Source organism: Aquarana catesbeiana, linkage group LG06 (assembly GCF_042186555.1).
Source record: "Aquarana catesbeiana isolate 2022-GZ linkage group LG06, ASM4218655v1, whole genome shotgun sequence".
Taxonomy (NCBI): domain Eukaryota; kingdom Metazoa; phylum Chordata; class Amphibia; order Anura; family Ranidae; genus Aquarana; species Aquarana catesbeiana.
In genome coordinates this window covers 131,314,006-131,334,153 of record NC_133329.1, presented here as the reverse complement: position 1 = coordinate 131,334,153, position 20,148 = coordinate 131,314,006, and the positions used below count along the sequence as shown (strand labels likewise).

Sequence of the window (20,148 nt, the reverse complement as noted above, 5' to 3'; positions counted from 1 at the left end):
TGATGGCATTTACCTTTGTTATATGAGCATCAAGCACTTCTGTAAGCAATAGCAATGTCAGTAAGTATTTTTGGAAACAATAAAAATGTTGCATGGTGGTCATTTCTGTCGGCGCTAACTCAACTTGATTTTGTTGGGTAGGAATAATTACAAGACAGTTTTTTTTTTACCAATTTTTTCCATATTCCTCCCTAAATAAAGCCAGAGGAAATAGAAATATATGTATCCAAATCTGCTACAAAATGAAAGTCCTGACTATCTAGAGAAAATAAAATAAAAAATAAAATAAATTCTCTGAGACACAAGGGAATAAAGAGGGAAAACATCTCATGTATTGAAGTGGTTAAAGCCCAACTCCCATTTTCCTTATTACACTCCGCTGCATTTGAAAGAAAAAAACATTTTACTATCCATATTTTTTGCCACATGTCTTTGCTCTGGTCATGTGACATCCCCCAGTACTCTTCATTTCCTTTCTGCACTCACATAATATAACGTGCTGTTCAATATGTTTCAGTAAATATGAACTTTTGCTTATGAATGGTATGTAGTCTTTTATCAAGCCAGCAGGTGGAGCACCTGGGTCCTTTGCACATGCTTTCTAGTTTCTCTTTAACAAACCATTGTAAAAATCCAACAGAAAATGAGAAACCTTTCCAAAGTGAGGAAAAATTCCCTGCATAGACAGTTGTCACCAGAACAGGTGTCCCCATTGTGGGATTTCTCCTCACCTCCTGTTTTGGTGACAGCTGTATTACTTGATCTGTATCCCATACAGGGCCATGTTTACCTGAATGGGTATGCACTGGTGTTCTGTGTTTCCCCGTGCCAGCGGTGCCATTCATGTATTTTGGGACACAGTGGCTGCATGAACACAACCACTGCTCCCAGTATGACATCCGTGTAAGTGAGGGTGTGTCTCCCCAAACTCACCCTGGGTGCAATCAGGGCGATGCACCTATACGTATGTCACATTGGCAGCAGCTGTGTCTCCTAATAGACAGCTATGGGATCAAGTTACCCCATGTGAACAAGGCCTAAACCATCATAATTTCCCCAAAATTTGCATTTTTATAACACAGAGAGGCTGCTACAATGTTCAGTGCAAAGAAAACTGGAGCAAAGTGAAGCAAGTGCTCAGAACGATCCAACTGCCTACTGTTGGCAGTAATATGGAAAATAATGGTTTGTTTAATGGTTGTACAATTAGAGCTCTTCTGCCAGAAGATGGTAATAAAACATAATAAAATCCTCTATAAATCCTACAATTGTTATTTTTCTTTCTGCATCCTGCTTTGAAATAAAATATGTAAATCTGTCTCCACCTTTACTCATCCCTATATAAAGGCACATTATAAAGGCGGGTTAATTACTTCATAAATTTAGACAGCAACACTCCAAGGATTTTTTATCTTATAATGTTGAATTTTCTTAGCTTGATATGTGATTCTGTCACCACCTATTTCATACTCATGTTAGTCATGCTGATTTACTTGATGCACTTGACCAATGCATTTAAGATGAAAACTTATAATCTTCCTCCTGGTCCAACTCCGCTACCTGTCATTGTAAACCTGCACTTGATAAATTTTAGAAGACAGGACCTCTCCCTTTTAAAGGTAGGCTGATGTTGTTCTTTTCTGTATTGAGTTGTCTGCTTTATCAAAAGAAATGTATGATGTGCTTTCACTGCATTTTTGCAGTTTTTCCTTATTTTTTGTTGTTACCTACAAATCTTTTTTGTAAGCAATTGTACAAATAACAAATTGGAATGTATAGACAATAAGTAATAAGTGCTTATATGCCAATAGATTTCTCAAGGATGGAGGGGTAGTATAACTTAACAACAACACTAACATTGTTATATAAGATACAGTGCCTTGCAAAAGTATTCACCCCCCCTGGAATTTTTCGTGTTTTGTTGCCTCACAACCTGGAATTAACATGGATCGTTTGAGGATTTGCATCATTTAATTTACAGAACATGCCCACAATTTTAATTTTTTTTTTTTTTTTTTTTAATTGTGAAGCAAACAACAAATAGGACAAAATAACAGAAAAAGTCAATGTGCATAACTATTCACCCCCTAAAGTCAATACTTTTAGAGCCACCTTTTGCGGCTATCACAGCTCTAGGTCGCTTTGGATAAGTCTCTATGAGCTTGCCACATCTTACCACTGGGATTTTCGCCCATTCCTCCTTGCAAAACTGCTCCAGCTCCTTCAAGTTGGATGGTTTGCGCTTGTGAACAGCAATCTTTAGGTCTGACCACAGATTTTCTATTGGATTGAGGAAGGGGTTTGAATAAGCCATTCCAACACATTTACATTTTTCCCCTTAAACCACTCAAGTGTTGCTTTAGCAGTGTGTTTGGTGTCATTGTCCTGCTGGCTTCAAAATCACACACAGAGTGGGGAAGGTTTTGCTCAAGAATATCCCTGTATTTAGCACCATTCATCTTCCAATCAACTCTGACCAGTTTCCCAGTCCCGACTGCTGAAAAACATCCCCACTGCATGATGCTGCCACCACCATGTTTCACTGTGGGGATGGTGTTCTTTGGGTGATGTGTTGGGTTTGCGTCAGACATAGCGTTTTCTTTGATGGCCAAAAAGTTCAATTTTAGTCTCATCAGACCAGAGCACCTTCCTCCATACATTTTGGGAGTCTCCCACATGCCTTTTCACAAATTCAAAACGTGCCATATTGTTTTTTGCTGAAAGTAATGGCTTTCTTCTGGCCACTCTGCCATAAAGCCCAACTCTATGGAGCGTACAGCTTATTGTCGTCCTATGTACAGATACTCCAGTCTCTGCTGTAGAACTCTGCAGCTCCTTCAGGGTTAGGTCTCTGTGCTGTCTATCTGATTACTGCCCTCCTTGCCCAGTCCGTTTTTTTTGTGTGCGGCCATCTCTTGGCAGGTTTGCTGTTGTGCCATGTTCTTTCCATTTGGTTATGATAGATTTGATGGTGCTCCTAGGGATCATCGAAGATTTGGGTATTTTTTTATAACCTAACCCTGACTTTTACTTCTCAACAACATTGTCCCTTACTTTTTCGGAGAGTTCCTTGGTCTTTCTTCATGGCAGCGTTTGGTTAGTGGTGCCTCTGCTTTTTATCGGCTTCATAACAAAGGGGGTGAATTTCAGTTTTTTATTTCTGAAAAATAATTTTATGTATATATTTTTCTAATTTTACTTCACCAACTTGAACTATTGTGTTCTGATTCATCACATAAAAGTTATATTAAAAAAACATTGAACTAAAGGCTGTAACATAATAAAATAGGTAAAAAGCCAAGGGGAGTGAATACATTTGCAAGGCACTGTACATAAGATTGTATCTGTAAATTCTCCCAATGAGATTAATTTGTGATAGTATAGTGAACATAGTGATAGTGTTTTCATTGTCCATAATGACTATAATACCTATGAGAAGGTTGGAGGTATGAGCACAGTATATATATATATATATATATATATATATATATATATATATATATATATATATATATATATATATATATATATTTTACAGTTGAAAAAGTAATTGGGGAAAATGAAAAGAAAAAGAGAGATGGAAAGGAAAATGGGAGCAAAGGGCGGAGAGATAGAGATGAATCCAAAAAAGTGTCAAAAGTGTCAGTTATGTGTCTGATTTGTCCACTGCAATATTGCAGTCCAGCTGTAAGTTGCTGATTGCCGCCATTACTAGTAATAAATAAATAAATAAAAATATCCCATAGTTTGTAGACGCTATAACTTTTGCGCAAACCAATCAATATACGCTTATTGGGATTTTTGTTAACAAAAATATGTAGCAGAATACATATTGGTCTAAATTGATGAAGACATTTGATTTTTTACATTTTTTTTATTAGATATGTTTTATAGCAGGAAATAAAAAAAAAAATTTTTTTCCTTCAAAATTGTTGGTCGTTCTATGTCTATAGCGCAAAAAATAAAAAACACAGAGATGATCAAATACCACCAAAAGAAAGCTCTATTTGTGGGGAAAAAAAAGGATGATCCAGTGCTGATCCTGTTCCAGGTTGAATGATTCTCAGAATCATTCAACCCTTATCTTGTAACCTCAGTATGTCAAGGAACTGGACATAGGAGAACTGTGCCCACATCATTACATGGTGTCATGATCTTCAACATTTTCCAGTCTTTGAACAGGAAAATGTATGTGCCTCAAGAGCTTTGACTTTGCTAACTGCATCATTGTTCCAGGTCCGTGATTCAGCAAATAATGAAGTCAAAGGGTCAATATGGCAATAACATTTACAGGGGGAAGCCAATGATAGTAGTTCAATATTTCATTGAGCACATGCGTCCTTTAAATAAAGCAGTGTGAAGTCCAGTAATTCATGTTAAAAATTCAATTAAGGGTGTCCCACAGCGCAAAAGGAGTTTCAAGCGAAATGTGTGCAGCAGCTCACCCAAATCTCAAATCAAACTCGGTAACAGTATTAGACCCAGAAACAGTATTAGGTCGTGCTCACACTGATTACTCAAAATAAACAGAAGTAGTCCATAAACTATTTCTGTTTACTTATAGTAATCAGTGTGCGCACGACCTAATACAGTTTCATAGTAAAAAAAATGTTTTAAAATCTTTTTAACTCATCTTCAATTTACCATCACTCTTCGACTATACACCGATCAGCCATAACATTAAAGTGAATAACACTGATTAGACCGTTACAGTGGCATCTGAAAGTGGGTGGGATATATTAGGAAGTAAGTGAACATGTTGACCCTGAAGTTGATGTGTTAAAAGCAGAAAAAATTAGCAAACGTAAGGATTTGAGTGACTCTGACAAGGGCCAAATTGTAATGGCTAGACAATTGAGTCATTGCAAATTCAATAATTCAGCTCTCGTGGGATGTTCCTGGTCTGCAGTGGTCAGCACCTACCAAAAGTGGTCCAAGGAAGGAAAACCGGTGAACTGGCAAAAGAGTCATGGGCAGTCAAAGTTCATTGATGCACATGGGAAGCAAAGGCTGGCCTGTGTAATCTGATCCAATAGAACAGCTACTGTAGCTCGAATTCCCGAAAAAGTGCATGCTGTCAGAACACACAGTGCATCATAGTTTGTTGTGTATGGGGCTGCATAGCCGTAGACCGGTGAGGGTGCCTGTGTTGACCTGTGTCCAGAGCCAAAAGTGCCTACAGTGGACACATGAGCATCAGAAGAAGAAGTTCTTTATTTTACATCATGTGGATGGCCGGGTGCGTGTGCTTCGCTTACCTGGGGAAGAGATGGCATCAGGATGCACTGTAGGAAGAAGTCAAGCCTACCGAAGCAGTGTGATGCTTTGTCTAGTGGAGTCCATGCCTCAATGAGTTAGGGCTATTTCCATTGCATAAGGGTTACTTACTCAATATTAGGTGTGTGGTCATAATGTTATGGTGGATGGTCATAATGGTATGGCTGATCAGTATAAGTCCACATGAGAATGCTAAAGAAGACATTTATCAACTTGCACAGGCCCAAAACTGGGAAAGTACATTTTTGCTTTTCCAGGGAGTGTAATTTTTTAGAGGTTTGTTTATTTGTGCTTCAGTGGTCCTCATCTAAAATAAAGATGTGGAAGGACAAAAATATTTACTATCATAGGCTAGTGCATTGGGTGTGCTGGCTGTGCCTGGGCACACCCTAATCACCCCATGCGCACTAGCATTATACATGGCTTCTTATCAACCAGAATGTGTCAACCTGGAAGTCTGTTGCCTGTAACCTGTCATTATACACAAACGGCGGTAGAGGAAGTTGCTGCACTATTCACTTCCTCCACCACCTTCTGTTTGCTATCGCTAGGCACCCAGAGAAGGGCATATATTAGTGGGTGCCCAGGGTCGCAACGCCGCAACTGTCTGAATTCCTGTGGCACTTCAGTAGGCAGCTTTTGTCCCAGCCCATCAGACATGTAGCACAGAGCCAAGAGCTCTGAAAGTCTTCCTCAGCTCTGTACTACACTTCTGATAGGTGGAGACTGCACTTTGTTGGCTGCACCACTTTGAAGCTTCTGTGAAGAGGTGAAAAAGAGCTGTGAAAAAGTGGGGGTCAGTTATGGAGAAAGGCAGCTGGGGGGAGGTTGGAGGTATAGTGAAGAGGTAGCAGCTGGGGAGTGGGGAATTTTGCAGAGGTGAGAGTTGGAGAGGGGGAATTTGTGCAGAGTGGGAGCTGTGGGGGGGGGGGGGGGGCATTGGAAAGGTGAGAGCTTTAGATGGAGAGGGGAGGGGTGCAGAAAATGCAGAAAAGAAGCCGCGGGGAGGTTGGAGTGTTGTGCAGAGGTGAAGACTGTGGAGTGGGGGGAAGTTGGAGGTTGTGTAAAGGTGGCTGGAGGTATAGGTGATGAAAAATGGGGGGTTGAAGAGGTGAGAGCTGTGGATTGGGGTGAGCTGTGGATGGGGGTGCAGAAGGGAACTGTGGAAGGGGGCAGAGATAAGCTATAGTTGGGGCTAGGGGAGTGCAGTAGTGAGTTGTTAACGAGGAGTACAAAAGTGAGTTATGGATAGGGGAGTTCCATGGTGACCTGTGGACAGGGGTGCAGAGTTCAGCTCTGGCCAAGGGTACAGAGGTAAGCTGTGAACGAGGAAAAAAAGTTGAGCTGTGGAACGGGGCAGAAGGGGTGAGCTGTGAATGGGGAAGAAGAGGTGAAATGTGAATGGGGAAGAAGAGGTGAGCTTTGTACAATGGTTGGAGAGGTGAGCTGTGGAAGATGGTTGCAGAGGTGAGCTGTGGACAGGGGGTACAGAGATGAGCTGTGGACACAGGAAGAAAACGATGTGCTGTAGACAGAGGAAGAAGAGGTGTCCTGTGGATGGAGGAAGAAGAGATGAGCTGTGGACGGAGAAAGAAGAGGTGAGCTGTGAATGGGGAAGAAGAGGTGAGCTTTGTATAATGGTTGGAGAGGTGAGTTGGGGAAGATGGTTGCAGAGGTGAGCTGTGCACAGGGGGGTACAGAGCTGTGGATGGGAGAATCAGAGGTTTTTCTGTGTCCTGTGTGATACGCACACCTCAGCGCTGCACAGTACACACTCCTGTGCCCTGTGTGTTATGCACTCTTGAGTGTGATACTCTCTGTGTTGCACATTCCTAAACCTTGCATCTCGTTGCAATGCACAGATTATTTGACACTGCTTTACTACTCTTCCCGAAGGACCGGCAGAGTTTGGGGGGGGGGGTTGGCCAACTAGCTTTGGGGTGCACATCCATGCAATAGGCTGGGCACATCTACGGTATTTTTACCGTACTATGAATAAGAAATAGAATTGGTAGAGATTATATAGACATGAACACTTTCCAAAGATGCTTGTTGGTTTGTTTATGACTGAATTGTAAAGCTGGCCATTGGTGGGTCAAAATTTGGCTGGATCAGCTGAGACCAGCCAGATTTCACTATTTATGGCCATTCCAGTTTGAGAGGAGTCGACCTACTGATCAACTCCTCTCTAACGGGACTGCTGGAAAATTTGTGTTCAATCAGCGCATTCAGCCAATCAGTTGCAGTGCGGATCAGTGTATGCTGACAGCAGAGGAGCCCTCCTGTCAGAATACAATAACACAGCAGGGAGGATTGATTTATCCACCTCGAATGTGTGGATGGGGGAATGCTTTTAACCACTTGCCGACCAGCCGCCGTCATTATACTGCGGCAGGTCGGCATGATCCCGCGAAACGTTGTAGCTGTACGTCGGCTCCTTCAAGCAGGATGGCAGGCACGCACCCCCTGCATTGCGGGGGTGCCGATGCTCATGGCTGGTGCTCGCTATGACCACCGGCCGCACGCGATTGCGGGCATGAGAGACAGAAAAGGGACGTGTGTGTGTAAAAACACCCCAATCCCTGTTTTGTGAGGAGAGGCAGATCGTGAGTTCCAAATAGCTAGGAACCACGATCTGTCATCTCCTATAGTCAGTCCCCTCCCCCCACAGGTAGAACACACAGTCAGGGAACACAGTTAACCCCTTGATCACCCCCTAGTGTTAACCCCTTCCCTGCCAGTGACCTTTAAACAGTAATCAGTGCATTTTTATAGCTGTATATTTGTCAATGGTTTCAAAAATGTGTCAAAAGTGTCCGAAGTGTCTGCCATAATTTCGCAGTCCCGGTAAAAATCGCAGATCACCGCCATTACTAGTAAAAAAAAAAATAATAAAAATGCCATAAATCTATCCCCTATTTTGTAGACGCTATAACTTTTACCCAAACCAATCAATATACGCTTATTGCAATTTTTATTACCAAAAATATGTAGAAGAATATATATCGGCCTAAACTGAGGGAAAAAATAGCTTTTTTTTTTTTTTTTTCAAATTGGTGATATTTATTATAGCAAAAAGTACAAAATATTGTGTTTTTTTTTTTTTCAAAATTGACGCTCTTTTTTTGTTTATAGCGCAAAAAATAAAAACCACAGAGGTGATCAAATACTACCAAAAGAAAGCTCTATTTGTGGGGAAAAAAAAGACATCAATTTTGTTTGGGTACAGTGTCACACGACCGCGCAATTGTCAATTAAAGTGACGCAGTGCAGAATCGCAAAAAATGGCCTGGTCATTGAGCAGCCAAATCTTCCGTAGTTCATTTTTTTCTATCGCCCCGCTGGCTGATCACAAAAAAAAAAAAAGATTCATCTATGGTCAGCTTAAGTCTTGCCTGCAGTTCTTCTCTATATCCAGCATCAGACATGGAAAATTTATATTTTAATTGGTTAGGTGGCAAAAGGATGAATTTTATCATAATATAATAAAATTAGAATTTTTAATAGTAATGTTCTTGCGGTGGGCTCCTATACTGTAGCTCATCTAATTGGTGTTCCAAGTCCAATAAATATATTGCTTGTTTGCTTGTGTGTATTATGTGTATATATATATATATATATATATATATATATATATATATATATATATATAAAAAGTTACAAAAGATCAAATATTTAGCTGCCATGTGTCTTATTAAAGCTTTCAGAAAAATATGGCCCGATATTTACCATTCATCTGGGTATGAAAAGAGCCGTCGTCCTCACAGGACTGGAAACCATAAAAGAGGCCTTGGTGGAGGCTGGAGATACATTTTCCGACAGAACCGTCTTACCTATATTTTATGCCATCCAACGTGGAAATGGTAGCCAATTGAAAATCTCTTTCTTGTATTTCTTTCTTTCTGGCCAACACTTGTAAAAAATGTCTACTTTCCTGCAGGAGGGATCAAAATAGCAAAGGCTAAAGTAGAACTATTGGCAAAACTTTCTTTTCATTTTGAATAGTGTAACTGGGGGGGCTGTAACCCCTGAAAGGTTTATTTTTGTCATCTTTGTCCTGTTGGGGAGATTTACCTTCACTTCCTGTTCCATAACAAAACAGGAAGTGAGAAGAAATCCCTGCAAATTAAGGTACTCTCTTGGGGACCCCCAGTTTACTAGAATTAGTGCCCCCGTTGGAAGATTTCCCCTCTATTTCTTTTCTAGGAACAACCCAAAATTTGGGATTTTCTTTTACTTTCAATTTCAATGATGATGGTAAACAAGACAAATAGAGAGAGTGAATCTCCCTAATGGGGACACAGACAGCAATAAAAACTGACAGGTGTTGACAAGGGAGCTTCTGTCCAAAATGAAAAAAAAAGTTTTGCTTTTAGTTATACTTTAACAGTTGATGCTCCACGATGTGCTACTGTTGTAAAATGAAATGGATTTTTAAAATATAGATTTCAATGAAATATAAAAGGTAGAACATGATTTTTTTTTAATTTAAACAGTGTAATTACGTGAAGTCTTTCCTTATGTATGTTGAGATGTCATGTACAAGATGAAAGTTAAGTGGTCGTAAAGGCTAGACATTTTTTACCTTAATGCATTCCCTGCATTAAGGTAAAAATTGTCCCTTACCCCCGTATAATTATCTAAGTCCTATCTCAATCGAGCACTGTGCCTGTCTGCAGCAAATCTCTCTGCTCTCTCTTTTTGTGATTGGTTCCTGCTACTGTCAATCAAATCCTGTGAGCAGAGAGTGGGGGGAGGGATATACCGCGTTGTGTGTATCAATAGTCACACACAGCCCACTTATGGATCAAGCCCACAGGTGTGCCACCATAGGAAGCAGCTTCCTATGGTGGCACACAGAGAAGGGGGGGTTGCCTAGAGCACCGACAGGGGAACCTAGAAGAGTAGGTTCGGACCACCAGGGCAGGTAAGAATAATAATGTAAAATCAAACCTGCCTGTGAGAGGAGATAAATAATAGGCAGTACTGGGCAGGCCACTAAAGTGGTATAGTAAAAACACTCCAAAAATACACAATGCCCTATAGAAAATTATCAAATACAGTATATACTGTACATAAAATATATAAAATAAACAGAATGAACAAAACAAAATGTAAAAAATGTACTTGAAGTCCATCTAATTAAGGAAATTTTTATCCACCTTCAAACAAGGGCAAATCACACTGATCTGAATGAAGATCGGAAGTATGCAACTTCACCAATATAATTATGCAGGATGTTTGCTACTAAAGATACAGTATGTCTCTCCTAGAGATGTAAAATTTTCGGGAATTTTGAAGCCATATTTTTCAGAAAAAAATTAAATTTTAAGAAATGTTTTTCAAAAAATTCAGTTTGCAGTAGTTTTACAAATTGAAAGTAATTTTCTTACACTGAGAACATGAAATGCAGTGTATATAAAGTATTATGTTTGAAATAAAAGTACAGCTTATTCAGTAAATAAACTAGACTTGCTTTTTAACTTTTATTACAAATGGAATAACAAGGACTGTATTTGTTAAGAACATTTGAACTATACATGAGAACAGGTAACCACCCCACTTTCCCTCATATTAAGTTAAAAGCTTCCTGCCAATATGCATTGTCATTTATTGACAATGCTGATCCAGAAGCATATATTGCTCTTGCAAGAACTTGATCAATGTTCTCCTGGTTTTCAGGTGTCATTTTCTCTATAAATTAGGGAATTGTGTATTTTTGTGAGGCCCATGGTTTGTAACATTTCCTTACTTGAAGATTCTGCTGGTGAAAAATGACCTTGTGATGATCCAGAAGCAGCAGAAAGAGTGTTTCTGGAATGAGAAGTCTGCAGGGAAAAGCTACTCACACTTTCATTCTGGTCCTCATCATTTAATTCCATAAAGTATTTTTAATGTCTTTAGGGCACCTCTGGCATGCAAGGATGTGTTTTGTCATCCTTGTAGCATTTGGAAAAGTACATTTCTTCTCTCAATATTTGAAAATTGCAGCTTTGCTCTCAGAAATTGCAGAAATGTTTCCAAACTCTAGACGTTGGTTTCACCATTTTACTAAGAGGAGGAAAAGAAAAAGCAATTTACTGACCAGACTATAGGTAAACATTATGCTGTGATGGTGGAGAACATTAATAGGAATGACTTAAAGGTGAGCAAAGTCAAACTAATTTGTCACACAAATTTACCCTCTTACCTTCCAACTAAAGCCTGAGTGGACAGAAACTATCACCTACTGTATCCCAACAATCACCCAGCTGTTGGAGGTAAAAGATGGAGCCCACAAACAAACTAAACTGGAGACTCCCCCTTGCAGTGCCCCCTATTGGCAGAAATGCATATTTCTCTTGTTTGAGAACTGCATTGAGAAGTACAGTGCTATTTGAATTGTATTCCAGAAATTGCTTGTCCTCAGCTGAGAGAACTTACAATAATTTAAGACTTTACATAAAGTCTCAGAAATCTCTTCATGTTATGTCATATGTTATAGATATATTACTTATCATTGTAAAACATGTATTTCGGGGGTGTTCTATTTAACCCCTCCGTATTCGTGTTGATATCGCTTGATTTGTGGCACCTCCCTCCCACTCACTACGAGTGTGTGACGTTGGTGGGCTGTCCCGCGGCGGCGCTTATATGGGCGTCCTTCCGGGGGGATTCGGCACTTGGAGCACTTCACTCATCGGACCCGATACATTCCCTTGAATCATGTCCTCCCTATTCAGCACTAGGTAACCCTGCACATCACGAGTTACCTTTTATTTAATCAGTCTATCATACAAGTTTTGGTTCGTAGTAACATGGTGGGCACTTTTCTACATTTCCCTCACTTATCCTCAATATTGTTTTTTGACTAGTTTACAGTGTTGGTTTCTCCACCCCTGCACTTTTCACCCCTCAACCTCACACAGCCATTATTCAATTTTTATTTATCAAATTCTCCCCACAGAATCGTGCGCGAGAGTGGCCGTTCTGGGACGCCGTCATATGACATCATCCCAGAACGAGAGCCGCACCGCCCCGCCCCGCTGTCATTTGAAGGTGGGTGGGCAGCAAGCAGTTAAACTGACATCTAATTGTTCTTTAAACTGACAGTAGCGGGAGCCATTGGCTCCCGCTGCTGTCAATCAAATCCTATGACGCGGCCGCCGGGGGCGGGGCCGAGTCCTGCATTTGGTGTCTATGGACGCCGAATGCTGGACTCGGGAGCGCACCCGCAAGGTCACCCCCCGGGAGAGCACTTTTCCCAGGGGGTTATCTGATGCAGGGAGGAGCCGAGATAGCCGCCCATGGACCCCAGAAGACCAGGTTCGGGGCCACTCTGTGCAAAACGAGCTGCACAGTGGATGTAAGTATGACATGTTTGTTATTTATTTTTATTTTTTTTAAGGCCTTTAGTATCACTTTAACTTCTCCCCGCCTGTGCTATAGCCGAAAGACGGCTGCACCGTGGGCCTTAATTGCCGGGAGGGCGTCCATGGATGTCCTCCCGAGAAAGCGCAGTCTGCGTGACCCTGTCTATGAGACTCGGCTGATCACAGATGCGAGTAAGGGGTCGATCCCGGCCCCTTACTACATGATCAGCTGTCAGCCAATGATGGCTGATCATGTGATGTAAACAACAGAAGCTCGGTAATCGTTTTTTATTTTTTTACTCACGCTGTCAGCGTGAAGGGAAAAAAAAGCCGATCACTGGCTTCTGTCAGAGGGACATCGGTCCTTCACTCAGAAAGCCGTGGCTGTGCCCACCAGTGTCCACTGCCAGTGCCCACTGTGCCACCTACCAGTGCCACCTATCAGTACCCACCAGTGCCCACAGTGCCCACAGTGCCCATCAATGTCCATCAGTGTCTAATAATCAGTGCCACAGATCAGTGCTGCCTATCAGTGTCACCTACCAGTGCCCATCAGTGCCACCCATCAGTGCCACCTATCAGTGCCCATCAGTGCGCCTATCAGTGCCCATCAGTGCCAACCATCAGTGCCACCTCATCAGTGCTTATCAGTGCCCATTAGTGCCGCCTTATCAGTGCCGCCCATCAGCGCAGCATAGCAGTGCCCATCAGTGCAGCCTCATCAGCGCACATCAGTGAAGGAGAAATATTACCTGTTTTCAAAACTATGAAACAGTTTTGATTTTTTTTTTTCAAAATTTCAGTCCCTTTTTGTTTTATTTAGCAAAAAATAAAAAACCCAGCAGCAATTAAATACCACCAAAAGAAAGCTCTATCTGTGTGAAAAAAATGATAAAAATTTCATTTGGGTAAACTGTAGCATGACCGCACAATTGTCATTTTCAAAAAGTGACAGCGCTGAAAGCTGAAATTTGGTCTGGGCAGGAAGGGGGTTTAAGTGCTTATGTTTATGTAAACATAATTTATAAGTTCATTTATATAAAGCATCTTTTATCAATATACACAAATAAATATGCCAATATTTCACAAAGTTTTTCATATGTAAAAAAAATAGTTATGATAACAATGGTATACTTTATTATATGTCTCTGAATTCTTTTCCAAGGTTGGAATACAGAAGGAAATTCCTGCACTGGCTATAGAAAGCCTCCTTTAGCATAAGAAAACTGCATACATTGGGCTGGGTCTTATTGTTGCTGTCTATGCAAAGTTTTTGTATTTTTTGGTGAAATTATATATTATGAACATATATGAATATTACTTTGGTATAAGGTGCAGTAATTAAGTATGGGAAATGGTCTATTTGAGCCTGTTCATTGTTCAGTATGTTGTATGATTTTGTAATGACTCAATCATATGGCCCTTCATGGCCGTACATCCTCAGATCAGCGTATTTCTGCAACTGGTATAGCCAGGTGTTTCTGATTAGCTGCAGACAAGGAGGCCTGTACTAGGGTGCCCACGTGTCCCGGATTGCCCGGGACTATCCCATAATTGACATCTCTGTCCCTGTTCCCGGACAATACAGTGTCCCGGAATGAAACTGGCACTGGAAACATTCAGGAAATTCATGGGACAGGGGCGGACTGAGCCGCCATATCACTGGCTCTGGCTCCGCCTCCACCTGACTATATTCCTGATCACTGGTTGTTATAGCCGCCTGGCGTGTAGCAACCAGTGACGTCACGGGCTCACGGCCATGACTCCCTCCCTGCCAAGCGTTGAAAACGGAGGAGGATTTCACTTCCTCCTCCTCCTCCGCGCTAGTGCTCCTGGGGCCCAAAGCAGCTGCCCTTTGAGCTGAGTCCTGCAGCAAACACCCTCTTGTAATGCGCCTAGAGAGTGGCAGTCCCGCTGGTCTAGTGGTGGCGGGGTGCAGTGCAGGGCAGCGGAAGCTGAGCTAAATCCGGCGTTGACAGCAGCAATTTGAAACAGCGAGCGGCGGCCCCGGTGAGCAGCACAAGTCTGGTAGAATCAACAGCCCAGGAGGGAGTTGGAGAAGACCTCACTGCCGGCCACCATGACCTGAGCAGCTGTGGGTGCAGCATCCCTGGAACATCCCAGAACCTGCACACTTTCTCCAGCCTCCTCTCCTAGCTGTCTCAGTCATCAACAACAAGGAAGACAGGCTGACCAAGGGCCCAGAGGACGAGGATGGGCGGGAGGTAGGTGCATCACACACACCTACCCACAGACAGGGGCTGGGAAAGGGGAGCACAGGAGGGACTGCAGCAGGGGATAGGGGGTCACTTTCACCCACCCCCCCTCTCGCCCACCTACCTCTCTAACTCCCATCCCCCCTCTCTTATACCCTCCCCCTCTCTCTCGCCACCCCCTCTCTCTCACCCTCTCCCACCTCCCCTCCCCCCTCTCACCCCCCCTCCCCATCTCTCTCACCCTCATCCACTTTTCACCCACCCCCCTCACCAACCCCCTCTTTCCTCCCAAGTGGACACTGACTAACAACAGGTGAGAGTTATCCCATCCCCCCTCAAGCACTGCCACTCATCCACCCCCACCACTGCCTTACTAATGAAGGACGACAGGTCCCAGCATGAACCCCTCAGAGCTGAGGATGTGACAAGCCCCCACAGTTGGTCAGTGTAATGGTCAGTGTAGGTATCAGGTAGGTCAGTGTAGGGATCAGGTAGGTCAGTGTAGGGATCAGGTAGGTCAGTGTAGGAATCAGGTAGGTCAGTGTAGGAATCAGGTAGGTCAGTGTAGGGATCAGGTAGGTCAGTGTAGGGATCAGGTAGGTCAGTGTAGGTATCAGGTAGGTCAGTGTAGGGATCAGGTAGGTCAGTGTATGTCCAGTTTTTACTCCAGATCCCTCAGGTCATTTGTATTCCTTTTGTTGTATAAAGTACGGGGTTTTATATACAACTTTAGTGCCTTGGATATAAAAAGCATTTGATTCATGTATGTTAGCCCAATATTGTAGGAATAATTACACTCTGTGACTCTAAGTGGCCGCCTGCAATGTTGGGCTAACATACATGAAACAAATGCTTAAATAGGTAAGGAGCGGGGCCACCGAGCGACGTCACATGGTGGCACCACCCCCTTGTGATGTCACTGACCGGTGTATGATGAGGGGTGTCCCTGAATGGCAGTTTGGAAATGTGGTCACCCTAGCCTGTACAGATCTACAACAGGCTGACACTGACTGCAGCTATCCATAAATAATTGACCATGGAAGGAGCAGATACATGCATCTAAAAACAGATGATCAACCCAGGGTCACTCATCAGTCCCTAGCTGCAGATAATCACTCTATGTGTTATTACATGCGAGCAGCTATTAAGAGCGTCAGCCTGTCATTGATTTGTACAGACTGAGCATCCACAACTAATCAGAATCACCTGGCCATACATCCTACAGGAAAATGATGATCTGGTTGATGTACAGCCATGAATACCTGTCTACAGTATGTCTACCAAAGCTACATGCAAATTTCTTTAAAATTTACACGTGGAAAATTATTTGTAATCTGGATTTCTTAAAATTCTCAACCCCTTCTGGCTTCTTTCTCAAAATGCTGTATGCTGTAAGGTCAAATTTCATGTAGATAATAGAGCATCTCCATGGACCAAGTTTCCTAAAATGATTTTGTTATACAAGCTGGCCAAAGGTTTATGGACAGTTGACCTATTTTCTTGTTGGGCATCCCACTTCAAAACTATAGACATTATTCCAGATAGACAGATTCCCTGTTGAGCAAGCATATTGCAGCCGCAGTCTGCCCAGTGTGAAAGGGGCCCAAAAGCTATGATAATAGTACTTCTTTTGCAATGTTTTCAAACAAATTCCCTTGATATTTGGAAGGTGTGTTTTTTACATCGGGAGAAAAGTGGAAGACAACAAGAAGATTCGCAATATCCAGCATGAAGAACCTTGGAATGGGCAAGAAAATAATTGAGGATAAGATGATAGAGGAGCTTCAGTTTCTTAATGACAAAATTCAGTCTTTTAAAGGTAAGTGCATTATGTGAAATTAATTGACATAATTAAGACATGCAGATACCACACACAGAGAGTCTCTGTCCATTCTTGAAACACTCCCATCAGTGACTCCCAGTGGATCACATCCTTGATCCAAAAGGGTATAAAGGTTCAACATTGTCCTTTGCTTCATTCATTTGGAGGTTGTCAACCAGAATGAAAAAGGAATATTTACCCTTTGTTCCCAGTAGGATTGCAATAATAAATATATGCCATCTGGGGGCCATACTGTATAATTATCCCAAAGGTTTTCCCAGCAAACCCCTGCTAGTGTCTATCAGAAGATCATTCAGTGTTACTGTTTAGCCAGTATCTGGAGTAATTCATTTAGTGTAAAAGGTTAATTTAGGTTTTGTTTAGCATTAGATTTTAGAGGGATATGTATTAGGTAAAGTTTTAGGTGTAATTTTTTGTTTCTGTTTTAATATTTTTATTGAAAGGGTAATGAATATGATATAACATTCATACAATTGCTTATGTAGCGCACTACCCCCGTAGGAGCTGCTAGTTAATTCCTTTCTGTAGTGTGTTTCCGTTACCCCCCCTTCCTTGCACAGACACAGCAGACAGTCCAGAACAGTCGAACATGAAACTTTATTCTTTTCCCTTAATGCATGGCAGAAAAGAATGTATAATATGTACAGTCTTTATCTTCAAGAAGTATGAGCTGCCTGTACATCTTTGGTTCCTGTAATGGTAGTCATAACCTCTTCCCTTAGCGAACTGAACAGTGCCTCTTTGAAAAACACTTGGTAATGGATGCTGGAAGTACCAGGTTTCACCTGCCTATGTTGTTTCCTTTGATCCTACCATGCCAGTTCAGGAAAAGTCCGGGCGCACCCCGATCTACCGAACCCTTTTATAAGCCACTTCCTGCTTCACAAGTCCAGATTATATAGTGCCACTCTGAATAACTCCGGTCATACTTTGCATATTTTCTCCCTCCTGTTTACTGCTACTTCCCAACTGTACAGCACTTCCAAATTATGTCCAAAGAACGTTACACTGAATAAAGTTCTTAGGCTGACTGATTGGATTTCTCCAGGGTGTTAATTCTTTAAGGCCCAACTCCCTGCACAGACTTCTTTATTGACCCACACTCCAGCACTCTTTTTGAGGTATTGATTCTCTAAGCCCCGGTTCACACAGGGGCGACTTGTCAGGTGACTTAGCCGCCTGACAAGTTGCGTCCCGTTCTGTGCTACGGAACTGTTCTAATAGGAGCGATGCAAGTCGCTCCGACTCAGAAAAAAGGTTCCTGTAGTATTTTTGGGGCGATTTGCATTGACTTCTATACAGAAGTCGTTTTGCAAGTCGCCGCTGAAGTCGTGTGCAGGTCGCCTCGGTGAGTCGACCTGCAAGTCGTGCCGCCCCTGTGTGAACCGGCAGTAAGGCCGAAGATCTGCACCTCCTCCTTCTTGATCCGCACTTTAACACCCTCAAGTCTTTGGAAATACTGTTTCCCTGAGTTTCCACTCACTTGTTCTCCTTATCAACAGTCCATGTGTGCCACAGAAGGTTGATCACCCAGTCTTCCTCCTGTTAGTCATAGCAGTTTCCTCCTGATGGCTCCTCTATTTCTCCTCCCCGCATGGCACGTTCCCCTCCCCAGCCCCTACCTGCTGTCTTCTTCTCTTTCTCCAACAATTCCCATGCTCCTTTTGAGCATGTGACCCACAGTTTATATAGGCCTGAAAGCCCCTGCCCATTCAAGTTAACGATTGGATTGGTACACAAACTAACTGCATCCTGTGTGCAACCCATAGTCCCTCCAGAACCTCTCACTGGAAGAACAGGCATCAATCAGACAGAATACAGGTGGTCCCCCCCCCCCCCACACACTTCTATTCTGTAATTTCTCACAACCAATTTAAACCCAACCAGGTTTAAACCAACAGGGCAAAACACTGGCAATTGTATCTAACACTAACCCTTACTAACTAGTTAGCACAAACCTAAGTAGGTGGGCGCTACACTTATATTTGGTGAGGTTTTTTATTATTTACTTGTATTCTTTTTCTGTCAGAGCAAGCATTGCAAACTGAACATCAAGCTAAGCTCACACGCACACCATGTAATATGAGTACTTACCTAAATGACCCAATCAATTGGTATCCAACCAAGCAGGCCCTTGTACTACAAGCTTGTTGGTAGATAATAAGGAGATTGTTCAATCAGATTGCAACGTGTGTAGTGAGCTTTAGAAAGCAAAATTAAAGAATGCATTTGGATGGAGATAATGTTCAGTATACCTTTTAGGAAATTATAAATTATTTTCTTTATTTTTAAGGCAAACAATTCAGACTGAGAGAGTTTGCCTGTGCACCAACAAATATTACCTTTTCTATGTTATTTGGTAGTCGTTTTGACTACAAGGATTGAACTTATATGCGTATACTGGAACTAATTGATGATATTGTTGTTCTGCTTGGCTCACCCTACTTACAGGTTAGTACCTCTGTCTGGACTGCCAAGAAAACAAATATTACTTTTTTCTCTTAAATTATGAAAGTTATTTTAGGAGATTTCAATTTTCTGCACATACATTCTGCACAAAATGTAAATCAGCATAACAAACTGCATTTTATTAGAAATGTATATGGACCTGTTAAAGGCATTTTATAGTGTTTTTTTTTTTTTTTTTTAAACATGAATAAAAAATATTTTTGGAAAATGTAAATATTAATTACTTCCTTGGATCTAGCAGATGGCAAAAGGTTGGTACATGTTGGTTTAGAAGCAGGATCTCAGACAGTGGTGCCAACCTACCAGATTGAAACTTACTGACATAACACCCAAAATTTACTAGCACAGCCAAGTTTTTACTGGCATTTCCAAAGGTTACAAAATTACAGTTTTAAGTTAACATTTTAGTATTTAGGCTGCAAACAAGGGCAATATGCAATGTGATTTAGACCCCTTTCACACTAGAGGCGTTTTTCAGGTGCTTTAGCGTTAAAAATAGCGCCTGTAAAGCACCTGAAAAATGCCTCATCTGCAGTCCCAGTGTAAAAGCTTGAGTGCTGTCACACTGGGGCGTTTCACTGGCAGGACATTTAAAAAAGTCCTGCAAGCAGCATCTTTGGGGCGCTTTAGGAGCGGTGTATAAACCGCTCCTAAAGCGCCCCTGCCTATAGAAATCAATGGGCAGCGCCGCCAAAGCGCCTCGGCAGCGACACTTTGTGGGCGCTTTTAACCCTTTATTTGGCCGCTAGCAGGGGTTAAAAGTGCCCTGCTAGTGGAACAGAAAGCGCCGCTACAACTAGCGGCGCTTTACCACTGATGCGGCCGCACTGTCAGTGTGAAAGGACTCTAAGGGTAGATATTAGGGAAAAAATGAAAATGACTCTCACAGTGACACTGTCAGCAGTGTGCAGCAGCACAGAGGATGATGACACCTCATCGACACGACACTTCCCCTCCTGAGTCATAGTGACAGTCTCTTTCCACACCAGGT

At 42.2% G+C, this 20,148-nt stretch overlaps 1 protein-coding gene across 1 annotated transcript in view; it reads left to right on the top strand.

The window, feature by feature from the left end:
• The first annotated feature begins 1,384 nt into the window (after window positions 1-1,384).
• LOC141148926 (cytochrome P450 2W1-like) overlaps window positions 1,385-20,148 on the top strand; it is a 39,647-nt gene continuing 20,883 nt past the window's right edge. The window contains 4 exon segments of the mRNA XM_073636818.1: window positions 1,385-1,619; window positions 8,978-9,140; window positions 16,515-16,664; window positions 18,982-19,139. Coding sequence (XP_073492919.1) covers window positions 1,419-1,619; window positions 8,978-9,140; window positions 16,515-16,664; window positions 18,982-19,139 — 672 coding nt within the window. The 5' untranslated portion in view covers window positions 1,385-1,418.